This window comes from Psittacula echo (genome assembly GCF_963264785.1).
Source record: "Psittacula echo genome assembly, chromosome: 2".
NCBI classification, from domain to species: Eukaryota; Metazoa; Chordata; class Aves; order Psittaciformes; family Psittacidae; genus Psittacula; species Psittacula echo.
The window spans coordinates 126,683,562-126,706,340 of record NC_137737.1 but is presented as its reverse complement, the minus strand read 5'-3'; the positions used below and the strand labels follow the sequence as shown (position 1 = coordinate 126,706,340).

Below are 22,779 nucleotides of genomic sequence, written 5' to 3'. Positions count from 1 at the left end.
TCTTTTTCCTGATACCACCTGCTCATAGTGCTTTCTACACAGGAAAATTGGGTTATGCATTTTATTATGCCAAAGGGACTTGCATTTTTCTGTATTCTTGATTTCAATATTAAATTAACTTCACTGATACAGGTCTATTCTGGAAAAGCTACATGTAAATTATCTTTTTAGTTGATGTAGTCATTCTTCATTACTGGTTCCTAAAAAGAAGAAATAAAAAGGAAGATCAGTGGTAACAATATTTTCCTTTAGTGTATCATAGCGCAATTCTCACGTACATTTAAATAAAGTACAAAATGCAGAATGTACCAAGATATTAGTGAACAAGAGAAGGTGCACCTCTGAACTTGTTGAGGTCACCCACTCTCCCAACCACAGTGCCTCTTCACTTACCAAGCAGCTGTTGAGATAATTCCTAATAGTTGCAAAACACTAAGAAACAAGCTTACTTCTACTAGTTTTTAAAGCCAGTTTATGGAAAAAAAGATTGATTCCTTCCCAGAATTTTCTTAACTTCTGAGATCTTTTCCCTCAGTGTGCACAGCACAAAACACTGAGAAAACTGATGTCTTGAGTATACACAACTGTATCCACGAACACTTCATTATGTAATTTCCAACTCTGTTACTGCATTTGTGTGCATCTGTCTAGTGGTTTCATCATTTCTGCTTTTTCATTTCCATATGTAGCACAAAAGTTCTGAATAGGATTGCAGCTCTCCTGTTAAAGAGACTTGTAAGGAGCCAGACCTGCACCAGTCTACACCTCTTTGGGAAATGTCTCCCAACCTGTCTGAGTGGTAGCTAGACAGAAATGACCTAACCACAGTCTGCTACAAATAGAATCAATTCACAGTTAGAGCTACCTTTACATTGCCCAACACTGCAAGGGTTCTTGGAACTCTTTAAGTAGTCCTTACACATCTTTCATCTGTAGAGCCATGGTGTTTGGCAGGTGAAACAGAAAAGCTGTAAGGCAGTACATCCTTTGTTTCATTCATTTCCATCTCTGCAAAGCTATAAGCATTAAAATGAGAAAGTCTCTTATTTCATTTGCAAAGCTTAGGAAAAAGATGCTGGCAACAATCCCAAAGGATGGGATCCAGGACATGCCAAAGCACAGGGTTTGGGCTTGTACAAGTGCCGAACAGCAGCAGACAATACATTGGAACAGCTGCACCAGGGAGCTCAGGGCAGAGGAAGGGCTTGTGGAGGCAGGTTGCCTTTAGACTTCTGTGAATTTAGGCACACTGCCACAGAGGAATGAAATGAGACAATTGGTTAATATCCCATGAAAAAAGGTAATGATTATTCATTGCTTGTGTTGACTGGGCTAGTCTGTGCTGTGACCCAGGTACTAATCCAAAAAAGAGAACTTAAGCTTTTAATTTCTAAATGAAAACAAGCAGGAACATAACAACCTTAAAAGGTGCTCAGTGTCTAAACATTTATTTTATTTTTTTTTCTAATCTAGGCCCAAGATATTTCTAGCCTCTTGTTCTATCTCCTCCTTAGGTTTCATATGCTGACCCAGAAGAGGTCAGAAAGATCAGACAATCTAATAGCTGGGATAGCTGGAATCCTTTTACTGTTCTTTCCTAGGCTCAGCAATAAAATACCATTAATCGCTTTCAAATAATCTCATCAATTTAGATCCAATTCACAGTCAAGATTGCGGACATAACTTTGATGCAAAGTCCAGCATAAACTGAATTTTGTGTTTACAAGTATTTCATAATCTGAAAACTTGTGTAAGAACCAATTTAAGAGTTTATTACTAGGGTTCATTCAAGAAAATTCTAAAGGAAACTGTATTTACTCTGTGTAAGAATATCATGTCATTCTGCAGCTTGATGTACCACTTTTGTATCTTTTTTTGCGGCAAGAACTTTATGCATGGTTTTTAGGGCAGATAAAAAAAAATAACAGGTTCATTATTTGACTGTTGCAGGAAAAACAGCTGTAAAAGTAAAGACGATAACTGGATCCAAACAGAATGTTCTTTGGCTAGGCAATTTATGAAGTAGGCAGTATACCAAGGTTCACAAGTAATGAGTAATGCTGTACTACACATTTGAGTATCAAGGAGTTGGCTCTAATTTTGTATCTGAAATTCATAAACAGTGTAACTGGATTTCTCCCTTTTTACAACCTCCATATCTTTTTGTATCTGATCACTTCACAAAGAGGACTTATCTCATTATCATATTATCCCTAATAAGAAAGGAAGTTTTATAGGCTATGGGCAGATTCCTCTGAAACAGGAGCATAAGGAGTAGCTGTGAGCCAGGTGATTTCTACTTCTGACACCCATACTGCCCAAACTTCTGCTATGCCAGCAACCTGCAAACCTGTCTGGATGTCTTGGCCATATATGAAGCCATTAAGTAAGCTGAGATAAATAAGGAGCCATACATTATCAAGCACGTCAGCTTGCTCACAGTCTCATAATTATCTTGAATAAGGAATCTAGTCTTGAAAAAGCCTTGGAATGGCTGGTAAAACATAGGGTTTACATTTTGCTTATGGTAACCTTAAAGAAAAGGTCTATTAGAGACTCACAAATCTGAATTCCCAAACATTCAGTATCTTAATACCAAGCCCAAGAACAAATGCCTGCTCACAGGTGCACATGAAATCTCTGTTGAAGATCTCAGTCCTTAATATCCCCTATATTTTATGCATGATAGCACTCCAAAGAGCACCATGGCCTCATGTACCAGGTGGGGGATATTTAAGTGCCACAGGAGAGAGTGTTTTGTATCAGTCACAGTTATAGTCCCCGGTATTACTAAACATATGAGATCTAACATGACAGGAGCAAGAAAAGTAACGTGTTTGCCAGCCAACATAAATATAAAGCTGCTCTAAAAACTAACATACTTCTACAGAATCATTTTGTGAAAAAAACAGAAACAATAAAATGTGATTAACAACGCCTTTAGTTCTCACAATATGTTTAAAATGCTACACAAAATGCAGACTTACCTTAATACTGGCCATGGATAGAGATTTTTCACTTTAAAAAAGTGTAGATTTGCATATTCGCAGGTTTCCCATTCATACCTTTACAAGACTTGTACTCCAAGAAAAGATAAAGGGCTTACTGACATAACAGAAACAGAAACTATAATCATATGAAAACCACATGACACAGTTAATGATTTGCTGCCTGTCAAGAACTGTCATTCTTCAATGTTATAAAAATTTTATTCTAAAAATTTAGTTTAGAAGTCCCTGTCTATACTTAGTACTAAGTTTAATATAAAATTTCCTACAACAAATTAATTTCACACTTTATCCATAAAAGTAAAAAAACAAGCAAAGAAAGAAAGAGTACCACTTTCCCTCTGTATGTTTATACATGTGTATACATGGTCAAATTTAGACTTTTAGTTTGTTAGATGTATTGCTATTTATAGGAACATATACATGTAGATGTGTGTGTTTCTATCCATATGTTTGTGTATACATATATATATTTATTTATTTGCACACACATTTATGTATCTCAAAGATTTATCAAAAAAAAAAAAAACAATCTCTTTGACTATAATTGAAAACTGTAGTACAATGCACTTTAAAATATGTACAAAAAGCTTTTCAATGCAATGATACATAAAGAGAATGCACATGTCCAGGGACAAGTGATTAAAATAACTCTCCTCTGGTAAAACCACAGGAGTTTGCAGGAGTCTGCTCCAGCTGAGCTATGGGCACTCAACATACATACAATTTTTATGCATGTTTAAAGAGCTGCAGGTGTTGTGAATCAGTCTCTGTGACTGCACTGCACAGGATAATACCCTCAGCCAGAGACACAGCTTTTCTAGCTCCCAGTGACAAGAGATACAATCCTACCTGTGTCTTCACAGGAAATAATATCAGTGCTTTGCCTTCCTGTTTCCCCCTTATAGGTTAGAAACATCCTAAACCTAAGCAGTTTTTGCAGTGCTTGAAACACCATTATTTTCATGTCATCACTTGAAGAACAGGATCAACAGACCAAATTAATTTTCCAAAACTTAAAAAAAACAGTGTCTGAATCTAAAGCAGTACTGCATAAATCCTGGTTCAATTGCACATGGCTCATTCCTGCAAGACAACACACTGGGAAAACAACTTAAGACATCAGTGGGGCAATGCATTATCCATAACAGCCTTCTGAATAAGTGCAGCAGAGGCTTTTCTGTTCATGCAGAATCATCTCAGTGATGATTCAAAACTAACAGATCCACTGCATGCATGCCCAACAAGCTCTTCATAATGGCTGTGAGCATCATGACTGCACTAATTCAAAATGTATGTGTATACTGCTCCACAACAAGATAACTTCAGAGAATAAGCAGCTCAGCAATTACAACACCTGTTCTGTCCTATACATGATCAAGTGAATGCAAGCACTCTCTTAGAATATAGTTTTTGTGGACAATATTTCTTTTCATGTTGGACTAAGCTACTGTGTGGTTTTGCATCAAATTGAAGGTCTGATAACAGCATAAACCTATGTAACCTTTGCCAAGAAAATCAAAAGAGATTCATCATGCTCATCCTGCTTTAAATTCCTCTGACTTGATGGTTCCATTTGCAGAAAATTCATTGTAATGAACTGGGCCACTGGTTCTTCACAATCTTCGCTTGACTTGATGGATGAGACTGCAAGAGTAGCTGCACACAAGATAAAACTCTGCAAACTGACTGTGAACTAGATTATCTACATTTAGCAGCTTTTACTAAGACTGCCCCTCTCCATGGATCTGGGCAGATCTCAAAAGCAACTGCCTTCCATTACAACAGAGGGTTCTTTCAAATCCTGAAAAATCACAATTGATCTTAGTCAACGATTATCATTCGTTTATGTTTGAAGAATTTTGGTCATCTGAGATATGTTCTGCCTGAAATATAAAAATATACATAATTTACCAGCAGAGCAATAAATACATTATATACTGAGTCTGGTATATACTTCAAATTCTCATAGTTCCACCTCAGCTTTCTTAAATTTGTAATAGGCTTTGCAAGCTATTTGTCCAAATAGTGACTAAGCTCCTACGGCTTTAAAGGAGGGCATCTTAAATCAGCCAAGTCACAAACTCACTGCTGTGACCATTGTTGTTATTAAAAAAATGACAAAAACACTGTTACACAGAGAAAAAAGATTTGTGTAGCTCATTCTTGAAGTGCAAATCACGCAGTTCATGAGCTAAATTACTGTCTGGATGAATTATTTGTTTTCTAGTTAGACTTGCCACCAAAGAAAGCACATCACTAAATTGTGACAGAACTCCTACGGTATTCGGTGCAAATTCTCTTATTTGCTTCCAAACAGGGTAGGAAGGATCTTTTTTCTCTGCTTTGATTAGTGTTAACAGGACATTGTATATTTTATCTTTGGAACAGTTGACTTATTCCAGACATTGGAAACTAAGGTACTCATTAGGACTAGCATAGAAATAAACAGGATGAAACACTAAGCTGAAAAACTTTGGGATTCTTGAAGATTCCTTGTGTGTTTTACTTTTTCTACTTAAGCTTTACAGTCAATGAATGTTTCTGCCATCAGTGTTTATGGAAGTTACAGAAGAAAATGTATGGTTTGAAATAATGTGTTGACTGATGGCTTCGGCTCAGTGTAACAGATTCATCTGCTTTTTCATTAATTACTCCAATGCCAGTACTCAAAGGTGATAAAAAATGCAAACAGTGACCTTGTGGGATTTTCAGAAATGCCAAACTGCATTTTGTGTCTCTCACAGTTGTAGAAATTCAGTTCTCCATCAAATACGACATTGTCTATCACCAGAATTCACTTTAGATCACTTTGGATTTTTTTTATTTTTTTTTTTTTTAACATTTCCTGCCTCAGAATATCTATGATTCTATGATTTTTCCCCTCAAATTTTTGTCTTAACAACATAAACCAGTCAGTGAACCAAAAGAACTTGAGGGTATACACACATATTTTCTTGTATCACATTACAGAGTATAATAGCAAGACATTCACTACGTGCCTGTTAATCCCGTATTATAAGAGAAATAGCAGGTTTTTAAACCCATGAGTTTGTGCAAGATACGGTGATCAAAGAACCTGTACTGCACTGTTCAAAAGCACCCACTGCTGCCACCTACGGACGAAACAGATTCATAACTCCTACCTAACGTTGGAAAATTTATTCTTTTAGTAGAGGGCAGTGATAGTTGCAGTAAGCGTTCCCTGGGGAACGAGTCTACAATTCTCCAAACAGTTTTTAATTCAGGAAAAAAAATCTTGTGATATTATATATATATCACTGGCATCTTGCTGCTTCTGAGTTATCAATGACCTGACAACTTCATGTAAATCAGTTCAGAAATCTCTAAACTTTCAAAAGTTTCTTAGAATTTCTTAGAAATGGGAAACCACTTTTCTTAGAATAGGAAACCTTTGCTTAGGTAATACCTTCTTCTAGTGACACAGCAACTAAACTTTATCTATAGGCTGAAAATGGGTTGAATGTACCACCAAATTGGTGTACACGTGCTACAAAATCAGCATAATATTGCACCTCATCATTAGGTAAGTTCAGGTCTAGCCACAGTTTCTTATGAAACAGTATACAGGAAAATTATATGGGAAGAGATTGGAATATTGTGTATTGGGGTGTTGCTTAGGTCAGCACATACCTGCACACAAAAAGGCTTCTTTCCTTTGACCTGAAACATCCTTTCTGTTATCTGTAGCTCATGCTTTGATGAGCTTGTAAATAAAAAGATAAATGTAATGGGTTTATAACTCAAGTAAAATTTTGGTCTATCAGATAAATCAAAGAAATTGGATTGGAGGCCTAAATATAGGGATGGACCTTACCTGTACTGTGGCAGAGTTTCTGTTCGTGGCTTTTGTGATGCCTGGCAACCAACAGCTGCAATCGAAGTCCATGCCCAGGAGTAGACTTGTTTAATTGCTACATACTATGGGCCTGCAACCCGTAATGCCAGCAGGTCTCTTGTGTATCACTCTTTGGCTGAATGGGTGTCTGTAAGGTAATGAACACTGTCTGTGTAGCTGAAGAACTAGCTAGCACTGCAAGTGTACTAGCTATAGCTAAATTAGAACTGATGAAACAGCCTAGGGGCAAGCCCCAACTCCAGTTGGCCCTTGGACAGCGAAGATGCAGCGCTGCTGTCTGACCAGGCAGCTGAAAGGCACCATTTGTTCTCTGACCTTGCAGGCCACCTGAAAATCAGGAGTTGGGAGTCAACACTAGCAAGCACAGCATGGCTAGGCAGGTAGCAGGGCCTGCCTCAGAGCTGCCTCCCTGCCTCGTGCCAACCCCTGCCTTGCACTCCCCAGGAAGCCAAACACATCAGGTGGATCTGTGACAGATTGAGAACCTGCAATATGGGAAGGAGAAAAGAGATGTAGTGTTAGAGTGGGGAACACCAGTTTGTCATGCAAGGCAAGATGTAGACCTTTGTTAGTATGCCGAAGTCTTTAATAGCTCATTTCCCAGCATGTACTGCTGGTATTACTTGCCCACATTAGCATTTAAGCAGACCAGAAAATTTAAACTTTGAAGTTTCATGAAGATACAAAGTCCTGTTGAAGCCACATAGTTTTGTTTTTCAGTTACATGCTGTACTCTGAGTTGTTTGTCTAACAAGTCTTTCGGAAGTTTGTCTATCAAGATCATGTTTAGGAATTTCTGTCCCTTCAGAAGGCAGTGGGAATCTGTTCTGTTTGCCCAGGCAAATCCTAGGAATGGCCCCAGATGGCATATAAGGGTTGCAACTCTATTTTCATATGAAGACAAACCATTTAAACAAAAATTTGCTATCACCAAACACTTTTTTTGTACTTTGTATTGCTATGATCACCTTACAAATTTACATTTATTTGTTACAGGTAATATATAGGATCTGATACAGGTATAAAACAATCAGATAATATTTGAAATTCTAATATTGGTAAAGTTGCTCACACAAATATTATCTGCTCTGATTTCAGGTTAAATTATCTTTATTCTTCATTTGCAGGTACTTTAAGGAGAGAACAAGTCTGCTCTAATTTCTCTAACAATGCCATTTGAAAGGCAATTAATCAGGGGTTTCAGAGAGGACACTGCAAAGCTAAAAAGGTGAATTTCAGCACCTCGCAGGCTCTAGAATGAATGCTGTTTGCAAACACAGTATTACTATTTGGATGACATTGACAAAATTTCACGAAGTCACAGAATGTTTGAGGTTAGAAGGGACCTCTGGAGATGATCTTATCCAACCGTTCTGCTCAAGCAGGGCCACCTATAACCAGTTACCCAGGACCACGTCCAGACAGGTTTTGAGTGTCACCAAGGATGGAGATTCCATAACCTCCTTGGAGAACCTGTGCCAGTGCACAGTGAAAAAGTGATTCCTGACGTTCAGAGGGAACCTCCTGTGTTTCAGATTGTGCCCATTGCTCTGGTTCTGTCACCAGGACCTGTGAGAAGACCAGAGACAATGGTCTTGTGACAGAACTTGACTCCCATCTTTTTACATCATCCCTTCAGGCACTGCATACATTGATGAGAACCCTCCTGAGCCTTCTCTTCTCCAGGCTGGACAGTCCCAGCTCTCTCAGCCCTTCCTCACATGAGAGATATCCAGCCCCTTCATCACTTCAGTGTCCTTTCACTGGAACACCCTCCAGCAGCTCCCCATTTTTCTTTAAAATGCTGAAACCGAGACAGCTCTTACATGCCACACAGGAGCATATATAACTCCTACGTATGCTATCAAGCAGGCATGTTCTCAGAATATACAGAAGATGCAGCTGTCACGACAAATTCCTGCGGCTTTAGAAGCCAGCAGAGCCCAGACCTGCCTCTCACACGGCAGCAGCGAGGCACCGACCAGACAAAGAAGAGTATCGCTTTTAATCCACCGAAATACCACAATGTTTGAGGTGTTTCTGGCGGCCACCTTTAGCCGAAAACCACCGCCGTCCGGTCCCGAGAGCGGCCGGGAAATACCGCCTCACACCCGAGCGGAAGGCCCCACGTCCGGCGCCGAGAGGCGGAGCAGACGGAATAGTGGCTTTCGTCTTCCCGCCCTCAGTGTCGGTGTAAGCGGAGCCGGGAGCGGGGCGGCGGGGAAAGAGGAAGGTTTATTCGTCTAGTGCCACTGCAAAGATGGTGTCACTGCTGCCGCGCATCGAGCGGCTCTCGTCGCGGGTGGTGCGGGTGCTGGGCTGCAACCCGGGGCCCATGACTCTGCAGGGCACCAACACCTACCTGGTGGGCACCGGCTCCAGGTAACGACCTTGCTCGGGGCCGGGGAGGAAGGGGAAGCAGACCGGGCGGCCGTCCGATCCCCTTGCCCCCTGTCCCGCTTGAGGCCTGTACGCTGCCTCTGGCTGTTCCGAAATCTCTTAATTTAGGGTAAAAAAAGAGGAGAGGAAAACAAATATTACAGCATTCAGTCTCTGTGACCGCTTCTAGGAGGTGGTGTGGGCGGGTGGGGTGTGGACCCGCGACCGGGCGAGGGAGTTCCGTGGGGAAAGCGTATGGGTGCGTCCCCTAAGGCCTCCCAGGCAGTGCTAAACGTTGGCTCCTGCGGCTCGTCCTGGAGCTGGAAATGTGTTGTCTAAGGTTATTTATTATTTATTTTTCCCCCTTTGTAAATTGCTGTGTCACTGGTGCAGTGGAATGTCAGGGAGGGTGTGTGGAATATGGAGGCATCCTTGACTACCACATTGCTATGTAATGTAACATTAACTGTCACATGAGCACAAAGAACTATCTCACTGTTTGGGTTTTTCTTTCTTTTGTCCGTGTGTAGAAGAGTCCTTATTGACACTGGGCAGCCGAATACTCCTGAATATATTGGCTGTTTGAAGCAGGCACTGTCAGAGTTCAGCATCTCAATTCAAGAAATTCTAGTGACACACTGGCATTATGATCACGTTGGTGGAATACCTGATATTTGCGAAAACATTCCTAATGGTAGGCCAGAGATTTCAAGTATTGGTGAAAATGCTAGATATGTGGTAAAGAAACAAACTTTTTACTGAGTGCTTCTGTGTAAATCAGATAGTTTATTCTTCTAGAATCTCCATATAAACTACATGTAATTTCATGATACTGCTGCAGTGTGTAGAATAAGAGCAGTAGATCATCTGAATATTGTCATGGCAGTTTTTCTTCAACTTTTATGCATGCTTTTATAGTGAATTTTTTTTACATGTAAATAATGAGACCCTAATTTAACATCAGCAGTTTGCATGGTATTAAGAGAAAAACTGGATACTCATTCCTTCCTATATTGACAGTAGTGACAAATTGACCATTATTTTTGCTGTGTGAAAAAAAATAACATACTCTCTAAAAAAGAAACGTGCATAACTTCGAGATTCCTTACAGCAGACCATTAGTAATTGCTGACAAATTCATAGGCCTCAGATCAAGAGAGGAAAGCAGGTAGGGCAGTCTGCAAGTAAATTCTGATCTAAAAATGTCTATTTAGTATTGATAAACAGAGAGGTTTCTGCTTTAGTATCTGGCAGGAGAATAAGCAGAATGGATAATGTGGCAGTTCTTAGTGTCTTGGACTTTGTCACAAGCTTTGTCACAGGCTTCATCAGAGTTTGTGAAGTTGCCAAGTGTTTGTCTACAAAGAAGCGTAGGCATTAGTTAAAACAGCGTTGATGCCTTTGTGAGTTTTTTGATCTTGTCAACCCATGAACATGGTTGTAAAGGCTAGCAAAGGATATAAATAACTTTCTGGGTTGCTCTCTGTAGCTGTTCCAACCAAGGCATTCATAGTTCATGTACTGGTGAGGATGGCAGACACTGAGAGAAGTTGCAAATCAAAGCCTCCATCCAGTGTTAGGCAAATGTTGAATGGTGCTTCTGTGAATTGTAATGCAGAATGTGAGCACAGAAATGTGTTGTCATAGAAACTTGTGGATATTGGCTCTTGATGGGTCAAGATTTGTAAACTATAGTAATTATTGACATTTCTTTATTATTTGTGCTTTTTCATCTTCAAAATTGCTGCTTGTCCAGAGTACAGTGTTCAGATTCAGTGGCTTTCACTATTCAGTGTTTGTGGCTCTGGAATAAATTCACTTTGTGGACCGAATTTCTTGTTCCAAGTTTTGTATTCATACTGTATAATAATTAAGCTTTGTTAGCGACAGATCATTTTCTTTGCTTTTTTTTTAAATAGACTCAGAATATCGCATCAGTAAGCTTCCTCGTGTCCCTCACCGTGAAGAAAATATAAGAGGAGGACATAAATATTTTTATCTTAAAGAGGGAGATGTGGTGCAGACAGAAGGAGCCACACTCAGGTAAACACCAATTTCTGAAAGTTTTCTGGATCACATTTTTTCTTCAGAATTCTGGCATATATATGTATTCTAACTTCTAATGATTGTCAAGCCATACATCTAGTCTTTTCTACATTTAGGCGTGTAGACTTCCTATCATGAATTAGCTGGGTATGTTTATACAAAGAAATTGTTTTTATGAATGAGGATTATCACAAATTAGCTTTTATTTTTTCTTTAGCAGACAAATTAAGAATATTTCCCTTAAAAATATTTTCTCCAGGAAAATTAAATAGATTTTACTTACATTCTCATCACTCTTAGATGAGTAGTCATTATTAAAATTGATATATTTGGGAAGTTTATTGTAGTCTGGATAGATTATTTGGCATGCCTTTCTTTTTAGCTTTAAAATATTTCCCAAAATGATACTAAAACATACGTAAAATGTTGCATCTTAAACCTTTAACCTGTCATGTTCTTGTAGGGTGCCAATTCAGGAAGGCTTCTTCCCAGAAAGCATGTTGCCTGTCTTGTTAGCTTGAATGAATGTGAAGTAGAAAGCCACTCTGCCTCACACAAACACACACACTGAAAAGATTGGACCATTCTGTTACCAGACTTCTTTCATTAACAAGGCATTACTCTTCTAAGGACAAATCTTGCTTGTTTTCCTCAATTTATATGTGAATTATATTCCACTTGTAGAATATACCACTTGGCTGATTGGAATTAAAAATATACAAAGGATATATGTGACCAAAAGCATTTTATTTTGTTACTGTGAAAATAAACAAAACAAACAAACAGGCACCTAAGGAACAACATAGAGAGTATTATATTGAATATTGCAGGTCTATCACTAGCCTTAGTGGCATATTTGGACAAAATTGATTTAGAGATCGAAAACAACTTGTTAAATTTGAATCCAAGTAAGACAGAGGTTTGGGATAGTGCAACCAAACTTGATGCTTGGTTAAAAGCAGGTATTCCCACCTTGTTAATTCAGTAAGCATTTTAAGGATATATGATTAGATCCACCACTGGCTCCGAAATAACCAATAACTGCATTGTAAATTTTGGTTAACACCTTCAAGTTTTCAAGGTGTGTCAGGCGGTGTTTGGTTCTTTTTCCTTTGTTTTTTGCCATATTAGTGGTTAAGTTTCATCAGGAACTGGAGGATACCACTTCCTACCAAGACATGATGAAGCAACCAATGAACTTGATTTTTATGTTGCCTCTGCAGGGTGTTGGCTCACCTGCTTTCTGGTGAGAGCTGGTAGTCATTACATCAGGTGATGCTGTGCTTCTGGCCTCCCAGCCCTCTACTAATGTGGTTGGGTGTTGTTTAGCATGTACACTGTTGGCCAGTACACTGTGCTTGACACCAAATCTGTCAGTTCCTGATCATTGCTTTGATGCATCTGCCATTAACAAGATGATTCTGATGAATTTCAGCAGTGATGTAGGTCTGAGTTGCGTTACTTTAAGTTTGAATTAACTTCATCATGAAGCCTTCTGCCTTTCAAAAGTTACAGTGAAGGGACACTACAGTACAGCTCCTTAGAAGCTCATATCAGCTGCCTATTTACCTTTTGATTCATTCTAATGCAGTCCTTATTCAATCTGTGAGATCATAAATCTTTACCATTGATGTTTAATGACCTGCACATAGAACAGCTAGAAGACCATGATTTCTTGTTGTATTTGACAGCTCCACTCTGTCATGGGGCTTTCAGGGAATAATAAATTTTGGGAGACAGAACTTTATCTGCATTGGATCCAGCAGTTTACAGTTAATTTCTGAAAGAATTGGCACCATCATCCTTACCCTGTTTTTCTAAGTGCAAGGTGTTTGTCAAGAGTTTCACACATTTCAAGCTGGAAATGACATGCCAGTTTTTCTTTCTTAAAGCTTCAGAGTAAAGCCCTGTATAACACAAATTCTACATGGCTAGCCAGCTCCCTTAATTCACTTTTATTATGTGTCAAGCAAGTAAAAGTAGGTTTGAGATGTATTCTCTACATGGTGCAGGAAAATAGACTGGGATTAGACAAAGCAGTACCTTGTTTACATTGACATTTCAGCCTTTTTTGGTCTATTTTTTTCTGTTTGTGGGCTACTTTCTAAGTGTATGATTTTATTATTTGTTTCCAGCTTCTGAAAATGAAGCATATATGCTGTATGAAAAGTTTATGCTTTTTGTTGTTGTTTTTTAAACAAGAGTTTTATATACACCTGGACACACTGATGATCATATGGCTATACATTTAGAAGAAGAAAATGCTGTATTTTCTGGTGACTGCATTTTAGGGGAAGGAACAACAGTAATTGAAGACCTGCAGGACTACATGAAAACTTTGGAGAGGTTGTTACAAATGAAAGTAGATTTAATATATCCTGGTAAGTGGTTCTATTTATAACTGCTCTGGTTTACTATGTATTTTTTAACTACAGCCTCTAAGAATCTGAGAACTCTTATTGTAAGCAAACACCATTGCTAACGTAACAATTCAAGTTCACTACTTAATATATGTCCAGTGCCAAGAAGACTTTGTGGCATGGTGGTTTGCAATACTTGAGAATTTTTCAGTGATAGGTATCTTTCCTTCCCAAGATTTCTCCATTTGAGGGTGAATCTACTGCTTCTGTGCCCAGAGCACACAGAGGTCGGAATCACTGTTGTAGTCATACAGCAAATCTGGGTTTCTGATATTACTCTATCCATACACTTTAATGGACCCTGGCAGAAAAAACAATAGTTGTTGTTTTGGTCCTTTGCATCCCCACACACACTGCCAATGCGAGTTACTTAGGAACATTTTTGGAGAGAGATGTCTGTCTTTTGCAACACGGATTAATCACAAATTTATCTTGGAAAGCTGCAGAACTGTTAAATGGTTGTCTTATTTAATGACTTAGCTTAAATTTGAAAAAGAGCTAAGAGGCCAAACACCACATTCTAAAAATGTCACCGATTCATTTTTTCTGTGACTTTGCTTTCATTTTTTTCCTCTACCTTCCCCAAACCTTGGGAATGCATTTACTTTTCATATAAACCACATGTCTGTTTGGCAAGACTGGATTTTAAGAAATCATTATGTAACTATGGTATAAGCTCCTCATTTGGTTTTTTAGGGCTACATCTCAGGATTTCTTCTGACTTTTTCTGTTCCATCTTCTTCCACTTGTCATTCTGAGTGACTGCGTCTACATTCTTAGTTCTGCCTTCCTCCATTAACCATCTGTGTTTAGCCTATGTAACCAAATCTCTTTTGTGTTCATTCTTAAAACATGCTTCTTGAAGTAGGTGTTCTTTAAGTGCTTTAAGATCTAAGCATAAAAATGCTATTTAAGAAAAATATCGTCATAGATGTTTCATGGATGTAGAAGCTGACATAGAAACTTAGTGAAACATAGTGACTTGCTGACATAGAAACATAGTGACTTGCTCACAGTAATTTACTTTATTACTAGTAAAATTAATAATATTTTAGCCTCCAGAATCTCAATCTATTGAACAATCGAATGTTCTGCTTTCCTTCTTTAATACCTTCAAAACAGTGTGTTCCTCTAATTGAGGTTCTGCCTTCCAAAACTCCATACATGCCCAATTAAATTTTATCTGTTGTATTTCACTCTCTCCTTAATCATTATTTATCTAGATTATACATTGACCAAGGTTAAATATTTGTGCATTTATTTGTAGCTTTTTGCTACACTGTTGTAAGTATGTTCATGCTGTACTTTCAATAAGAAAGCCAGTGGGATATTACGCATTTTCAGTGATGAGTAGCTAAGTATTGAGATAGTTTGGAACTAACCTTCTTTTTTTATCCATGCAGCGCAAAATGTATGTACATTTGTGTAAAAGACAGCTATTGCCCCATCACAACAATTGTTTAAATTACCAGTATGAACTACAGTAACGTGGTAACTGGAAGATAGTTTGCTTTACCAATACATTCTGGATAAGTTCAGTACTTTGACTTTATTGCAGTTTTAGGTCTTCATAATTCTTGAACTGTTTCTGTACATGCTTTAGCATTCACAGTGCAGCTTCAGAGTTAAATGTAGGAGAGCATGAATTTCCGTAACAAGCTGACTGCTGGCTACTTGTGAGTAGCTGAATTTTGCCTTCCCCTTCCACGTTTTTTTGATTTAATGTGGAAATGAATTCAGGCATAATGGTCATGACAGTCTATTTACAGACAATAGTTGATGAGAACTCTTTGGACCAGAAAAGGGCTTTTTAGTCAGTAGAGGGCTCCCCATCCTGTAATAATAAATGATGTTGCTTGAAAATACAGGTACAAAACATACTGGAGTTAGAAAATCTGGGTGAAATTTCATGAGCCGACTCTTCTCTTCAAATTCATCCTTTGTGCTTTAACTTACAGTAAAGTAAGAGAGTCTGTATTACCTCATAGGGTGTTATGAGAATAAAAACTTACTCTTTCTGATCATATGGGCTCTACAGAATTCTGAAATAATAAGAAGCTGCTGGATACAAAGTCTGAATTACTGGAAAGATGGTTGATTTTCATGTCTCTTTCACATGCTCAGGAACATTTTACATTTATGCAGATATTTATTGGTGAAGTTAACTGTGTAGCTGTTAATTATGGATGGAAAAGACACATTTGGATTTAGTTGTAAGCTTTCTGACATCATTTTAATGTATGTATATGCATACACATTTGCTGTAATGGATATGAAATTCCTTTTACTTTGGAAAATGTGGGTTCCATTTCAGGTACTGACATGCACTTAGAAGAGCCGGGACTGGTTTTAAGACTGTCTTGTGATTCCATGTTAGGGCCTTAATTTTAAATACTTTAATGTGACTTCTGTCATTAGAGGAAGCAAAAGAATGAACAGTTACCATTAGTCTCTTTATAGTCTCTGCTCTGTATATCTTGATGTGTTTTTTCTAAATTTAAACTTTTGTTTTTGTAAATGGTAACATATTGACTAGCGATACTGTCATATTGGTAATTTACATTGCAAGTAACAATAGCTTCAAATTTAATATCTTTGAAATCATTAAATATATGTGTATATGAGATTACAGTTTTATATTCAAAGGTTGCATATTTGTTATTTATAATACTACCTTTACAGAAGCTTCAGTTTATATTTTGTCATTTCAAAACTGCTGAAGTTAGTGTATAAGTGAATATATGCATAAATATTTTGACTTGTGAAGAAGAGAGTCCTTTGACATTTCATTTCATGGATATTCAAACCATGAAAAATTAGTTGCTGTTTTTCTGTACACTGCCTGTCCTGAGGAAAAATAAGCTCTAATTTTAAAACCTTTAAACTAAAACCCCATGTAGTCAGTTAACCCAAAAATAATAAAGAATATGGTTTAATCTATTGTTTTAGCGTATCATGAGGCAGTATTTGATTTTTCCACAAACATTAGTTCTTTACCAATTAAGCCTTTTTCTAGTTTGAATGAAAGACCTTTCAGTAAGTTGAATATCTCTGATCTGCCACAGTAAAAAAATGTATTGTTTATTAACCAGTCAGATGTAAAATGATCCACATATAACCTTCCTTGTGCATTTCTTATTCCTGCCCTGACACATTTCAGCTGGCTCACTGAGCTGTGCTCTACTAGATTTTTTGATCAGACTTACGAAAGTACATTTTTAAGGGAATAAAGTACAGCGTGTGAGTCAGTTTTGAAGATCTGTCCTGGAAAATTTATCTGTTGTAATTAAAATGTTACTTCTCTCGCCCTTGTGTTCGCTAAGATAGACCCCAACAGCACAGTAGTACATGAGTCCTTTGCCTCACCACTACTGTTCAAAGACCAGGATCAGTTAAAATCATCAGTATCAATATCCTTTGGGGGGAGTGGTACAGGCAGAGGTAACACAAAGTCTCTTCAGCAGTGAACTCCTTTCCTGAGCTCCCTTCCATTATTTTTTTTTTTTTCAATAGTCTAATCTTCCCATGTTTTCCTTATACCATCTGAAGTATTCCCTTTCCACCTTCACGTTTTTTCAGATCCTAATTTTTCCTTTCCATCTTAATACATTTCAATTGAAGACTGTGATGCAGACATCCAAACTTAATTTTTGCCTATTTATATGCCAAAAAAAAAAAAGGGTATTCTGACAGGGTGGTATGTACAGGTGCTGCTCCCTTCTTATGACTTTTAAATCTACCAGAGTTTACATGAGAATGATTCAGTTATTCAATAACATAATTCCAAATATAAGTAATAGTGCTCTGTTATGTGTCTTTTGATTTAGGTCATGGCCCAGTAGTACGTGATGCAAAAACCAGAATCAAGGGCTACATTTCTCACCGAATTGCACGTGAACAGCAAATTCTGAATGTTTTCCAGAAGAATGTTGGAAAATCATTTACATCCTCGGAACTTGTAAAGATAGTATACAAGGTAATTGTTGATTAGAAGTTTTTAGAGCAAACTAAAAAAAATCGAAGTTATGCTCATAAAATGGTATGTAACAGTTTAAGTATCTGAGTGAAGACCATGGTGGCTTTTTAAAAGATATAAAATATTTGTGCTTGTTTGGAATTCATATATGACTGTGCATTTAAATTATACTGTTTAAGCACCTTATTGGCATGGGGCCCGGATGATTCTTGCGAACTCTTATTTCATTATCTAGATGGTCCTACGCACAGTTTCATAGGACTAAGCAAAAATAAAGTTTTACTGGTTGGTTCTAAGTGAAAAGTAAGAGATAACTGTTAATTGTTATTTGTCAAAGTGTTTTTGGAGTTTTCTGAAAGATTGGTTAAAAATTCTAGTTCCTGGTTTTACCAGTTTGCTCGAGGGTGCAGATGAACTGCAGTTGTGTAGAAATGGATATTGCACTCAGAACTTGGGTAGCCTGTATGTGTCATTAGGCAGGTCTAAGAGTACTTTTCCAGTGCTTCATTATTCTTCATGTAACCTCAGTGATTCGTATCTGTGGTATGGGAGTTGCCTCTCCTAGCAAGTAGAGGTAAAAGATAAAGCATTTGCTTTGGAAGATGTCAAAGTTGCCAATGGCTGTGGTTTGTGAACAGGTCTGAAACAATTTCACAGCTCATTTTTCATGGTTATGCTGATGCCCAGTTTCCAAAAGAATGACTACATTACCTTGGAACATTTTTTGATGCTGAGGTATTGTGGCTGTTTAGCTCCTGCAGTTTTCCTGCCTGAACAGTTTTTAAGTTTACAGCTGTTAACATGTTTCTGTAAATCACAAACCACTTGTCCTGTCACCATACGATAAGAATTCTTTCAGTACTACTAAAGCATTCATATTTAAAAAAAAAAAATGTAATCTTTCAGAGGTTTTTTTTTTAATATTCAAAAATTACTGAGCTAGTTTTCTAGCAAATTTTCCTGCTAGACTCATTATTTGGAGAACTTTTTAATTTTCAAAAAAGAGGCTTTACTTTTAAGATGACAGAGCTGAGAAATGCTTTTGGGTTTTACCTAATGAACATTGGAAATGTTAAGAAACATTCTGTTCTTCTGAAGTTGTATAAGGATATTTAAACCCATGCAAATATTGTCATGGAATAGAAGTGAAAGTATCAGTGGATAAATGCACCTTTAAATTTGTCTTTAAAAATACACAGCTACACTGACAACTTGGTGCAGACCAAGTTTAGAAGAGCACAGGTTTCTTAGCGTTGGCCAACCTTTGCGTAATACAGATGGATAACGCAAAGCATGAGCAAAGCAAACAGAAGTGTGTTATTAGGCTACCAGTTTAACTGCTGTAAAATTGATTTACTCATTACAGTTTGTTGTCATTATATAACTGAGTGCTCAACATAGCAATTCAGAAGAGAAAAATATATTAATAAACTACAAGTTCCATATATTGAAAAAATAATTGGGAGATATTTAAACAAATAGAGAATGCCTATATGTGTTCCCATTAGGAGATCCCTGAAAATTTACTTCGAGCAGCAGAAAGTAACCTCCTAGTGCACTTGAAGAAGTTGGAGAAAGAAGCAAAAGTGTGTAAGTTGTGGATGGAGGGTGGAAGGAGCATAATTTTCATTTTGATTTTCTGTGTGCTGTTTCTCATTATATTTTAGTGCATTATTTCTTGGCGTGTAAAAAAAAAAAAAAGCCAAACGACAAACCTGCAGTTATTTGCAGTAGCTGTCCTTCAGGCAATTTGAAGTATAATTATATACAAAATACATATACAATTTTATACTGCAATGCATATACCTCTTATTTTTTATGTAAGACATACCATGGAATACATTCCTCTAACACTAGTGTTTATACCTTTGTGTATTTGCTGAAATTCCTACCTAACTGTGCATGCACATAGCATTTGATGGGATTACATTTTACAATTCTGCCTTTCCTAAATGTGTATTGCTGTATGTGTTCTAGAGACAGTTAAAATCACGTAGGGTGAATTTTTACAATCTCTGGTTAGTACAGTACTGAAGTAGAGCAATTATATTTAGTTTACTGTTTCTAAATTGTGCCTTTACAAGGTGAAGTATTCTATTTCTGTAATGGCATATGCCTATAGAAATATCATTCAGCCAGAAGCTAAAGAAAATATTTATTTCTGTGCATTATATAACTGCACCCAGGACTGACTACTTAGAAGTAAGAATTACACAATATTTACAACTGTTTCAAGTTTTCAGCATTTAGGAACCTGAATAACAACATGAAATTAGTGTATTTCTTCCAACTTAGACCTTCTGTTTATTTTAATAATAAATCAGCTACTAGGTGCTGTTTGAACAGTTGAGACTTAGTATTTGTAATAATAATGACCTTCTTGTTATCCAAAGAAAATAGACTAGAGTCACACAAAGACAGTCATTACTGAAGTTCAGAAAATCATGTCCTTATGCCGTGAAAGCTTAGTGCATGATATTTGGTGCACCAGCTCTTGAATGTGATCTCAATTCTTGGATATTAACATACATTATTGGCCTACACATTTCTCCAGTTTGGTTCCACAAGATTCCATATGAGCCATCAGAGGCTGTTGACTATCCTTTCTTTTCACTGGCAAAGTAGCTCAAGCAACAGCATTTTCTGTTTAGATGAAGTAGTGGATAAATTGCCATCCTCTTTAAGGTAGACTTGCAGTCCTTCCTGCAAAAGATTGTGTGTGCACCTTAAATGTCCAAGAATTAATTTGTTTGAATGAGAGACTGATTTTCATCCCTTAAGGCAGGGTGGGATTTTTTGGTTGGGTTTGGGTTTTTTGTTTTTTGTTTTCAAAAAAAGCACCCTTTTCATACTTACAAGAAAAAAAAACCAAACTTCAATTTTCCTCAGAAATCACCTTTGAATTTTGAAGAGTCAGCAGATACAGAGCTTCAGATAGATACGTTCCCCAAGTTGCAACTGTTTGCAGTTACTAGAAAGCTTAAATAAGTAGAGGAAGAATTGATGTGACTCTTTTACTCAGCTGCACGCTTCTGCTTTCCAGAAAGCTTAGTTGTCCTTTAACATTTTTTGGTTTAGTTTGGTTTTTAATCTTCAATTCATGCTCACAGAGAAGGTAAAAAGTAATCTTACCAAAACACTCGGGGGTTTTCTGTGCTGATCTCTGCAGTGTGGAAACAGTTGCTATATTTTTTAAATACAAGCTTAGAGCCAGATCGATGACAAGCATGTAACATGATGTGACCTTAGTCAGTTTTTCAATTTGGATTAAGGACATCTGTTAAGGAAGATTGATTCTGTTGGTTCTGAGCATGTAGCATACAAATGCTTGTGTACTCATGGTACTTATTAATTTGGCTTTGATATGGTGTCCTTTCCACATAGTCTGAGTTGCAGTATTTCAAGTTTTGTTTTCATTATGGAAGACTTGAGTTGCAGTCATTACACTGTCTGCTTAATTTTCACAAAGCATTTTTCCAAAGAAACATGTTGTCAGTATTGATAATGAATATGACAGGGATATTACAACATTACAAGAGAGTTACTCCATGCAAATTACGGCCATATGCTGTCTGCTGCAGTCATTAATTCACTGCTTCATTGTAGGGATTGCAGTTTATGTTAACATAACTTTTATACCTTCACTTAGGAGTGATACTGCCTTTACAGATTTGCTTTTCTCACTTAAAACAGAAAAATAATGCTTTGTGCAGACAAGCATGATACAATAGGTGCATATAAGCTTTCTCCAATGTTTTCATATAAAAATCTTGGTCATTGCTGCACATTTTTAGAACACAGCTGATGAAGAGATAAAAATAATTTGGCTGTTCCTAATTTAGCTGCACAAGGTTTCTTTCTCTTTAAGTTCATAAACTTCAGAAAAGGAACCAAGTGCTCTGTTACCTCAAAATTCTTAATATCTAGAATTCTAATGTTCTGAACTTTAAATAACTGTAGGTTTATTAAACCCTATTTTATTAATCATTCTTTATATTGCTAGGTTACACTGTGAAACAGTGAATGTTTATCACCTTCCATTAAAATTCAACACTGGCCTGAGAGAAAGTATTCCAATACTTGTAATGAAAATTATATGTATAGACATACATGCATACGTAGAGGTCAAGTTTGAGGTAGTCTAATGTTTATATATAGTGTCTAAACGTTAATTTGCAACTAATGTGGCCTTGTTTTCTTAACAGTACGTGAGGACTCCCCCAACCTCAGATGGAAAAACAATTTATAAGTCACACAAGATTGCTCAAGAATATTTTAAATCTGCACAGTTGCTCCATGAAAAAATAAAATGATGAGCTGGGACAACAAGCAAAATCACAACTAATTCTTCCTTTATTTTTTTAAAAAAGTGATACCAATTTTAAAGCATCTAACAGTCAGTTAATTGATGGTTTTGATATTATTATTTTGGGAAATTTAAAAATAACCTGATAGATACTGAGTTAATAAAATAGAATGAGTGTGAAGAGCTGAATGTTACCTCTTATAAAATAAGCAGCATTATTATCATCAGTGGCAGAAGACAAATAGCAAGGTCTTGTAAACCAAATATTACAATATTATAAATGTAATAAATCAGATTTATTAAAAAACTCTAGTAAAAAGAAAAGATGCTATTCTAGATCTGTTTTCATTTGCTTGTGCTTTCCAAAACCTGATTTTCTAGTAACTTATCTGTACATTCTAAAAAACAAACTATTTTTGTTAACAGATGTAAATACTGGGGTTTATATTCCTTTTCTAATTTAGCTGCCTGTGCACATCTTTGCTGGTTTCTCACTGCAGTAAGTTTTAAAAAACACTGAAAGTAATTCCAGACTTCTCTGTTTTCTGATGGAAACACCATTTCTGTGGAATTCATTCAAAGTATTCATTAATTTTAACTGACCAGTGTCAAAAAATGCAGAGAATTGGAGCAGACTCTTAAATTCTTTATAAGATTCTGCACAAATGTAATTAAAAAGCTGTATAAATTGAGTGTATACACACCATATAATGTTAACTTTCCCTATCACTCTATAACTAGCAACTTCAAGTTTGCTGTCAAAT

The 22,779-nt window shown here is 37.0% G+C and overlaps 1 protein-coding gene across 2 annotated transcripts; it reads left to right on the top strand.

The window, feature by feature from the left end:
- Positions 1-9,148: 9,148 nt before the first annotated feature.
- LACTB2 (lactamase beta 2) lies at positions 9,149-22,056 on the top strand (the record flags this gene model as incomplete). Of its 2 annotated transcripts, XM_080611430.1 has the most annotated exons (7): positions 9,149-9,270; positions 9,798-9,961; positions 11,187-11,310; positions 13,516-13,694; positions 17,561-17,709; positions 19,218-19,299; positions 21,915-22,056. In XM_080611430.1, 7 exons carry the CDS (start codon positions 9,149-9,151, stop codon positions 21,956-21,958), a joined length of 864 nt encoding a protein of 287 aa, XP_080467556.1. In that variant the 3' UTR covers positions 21,959-22,056. The 2 variants fall into 2 exon arrangements, with proteins under 2 accessions (XP_080467556.1, XP_080467555.1); XM_080611429.1 differs by lacking the exon at positions 21,915-22,056 and having other exon boundaries at positions 19,218-19,510.
- Positions 22,057-22,779: the final 723 nt, after the last annotated feature.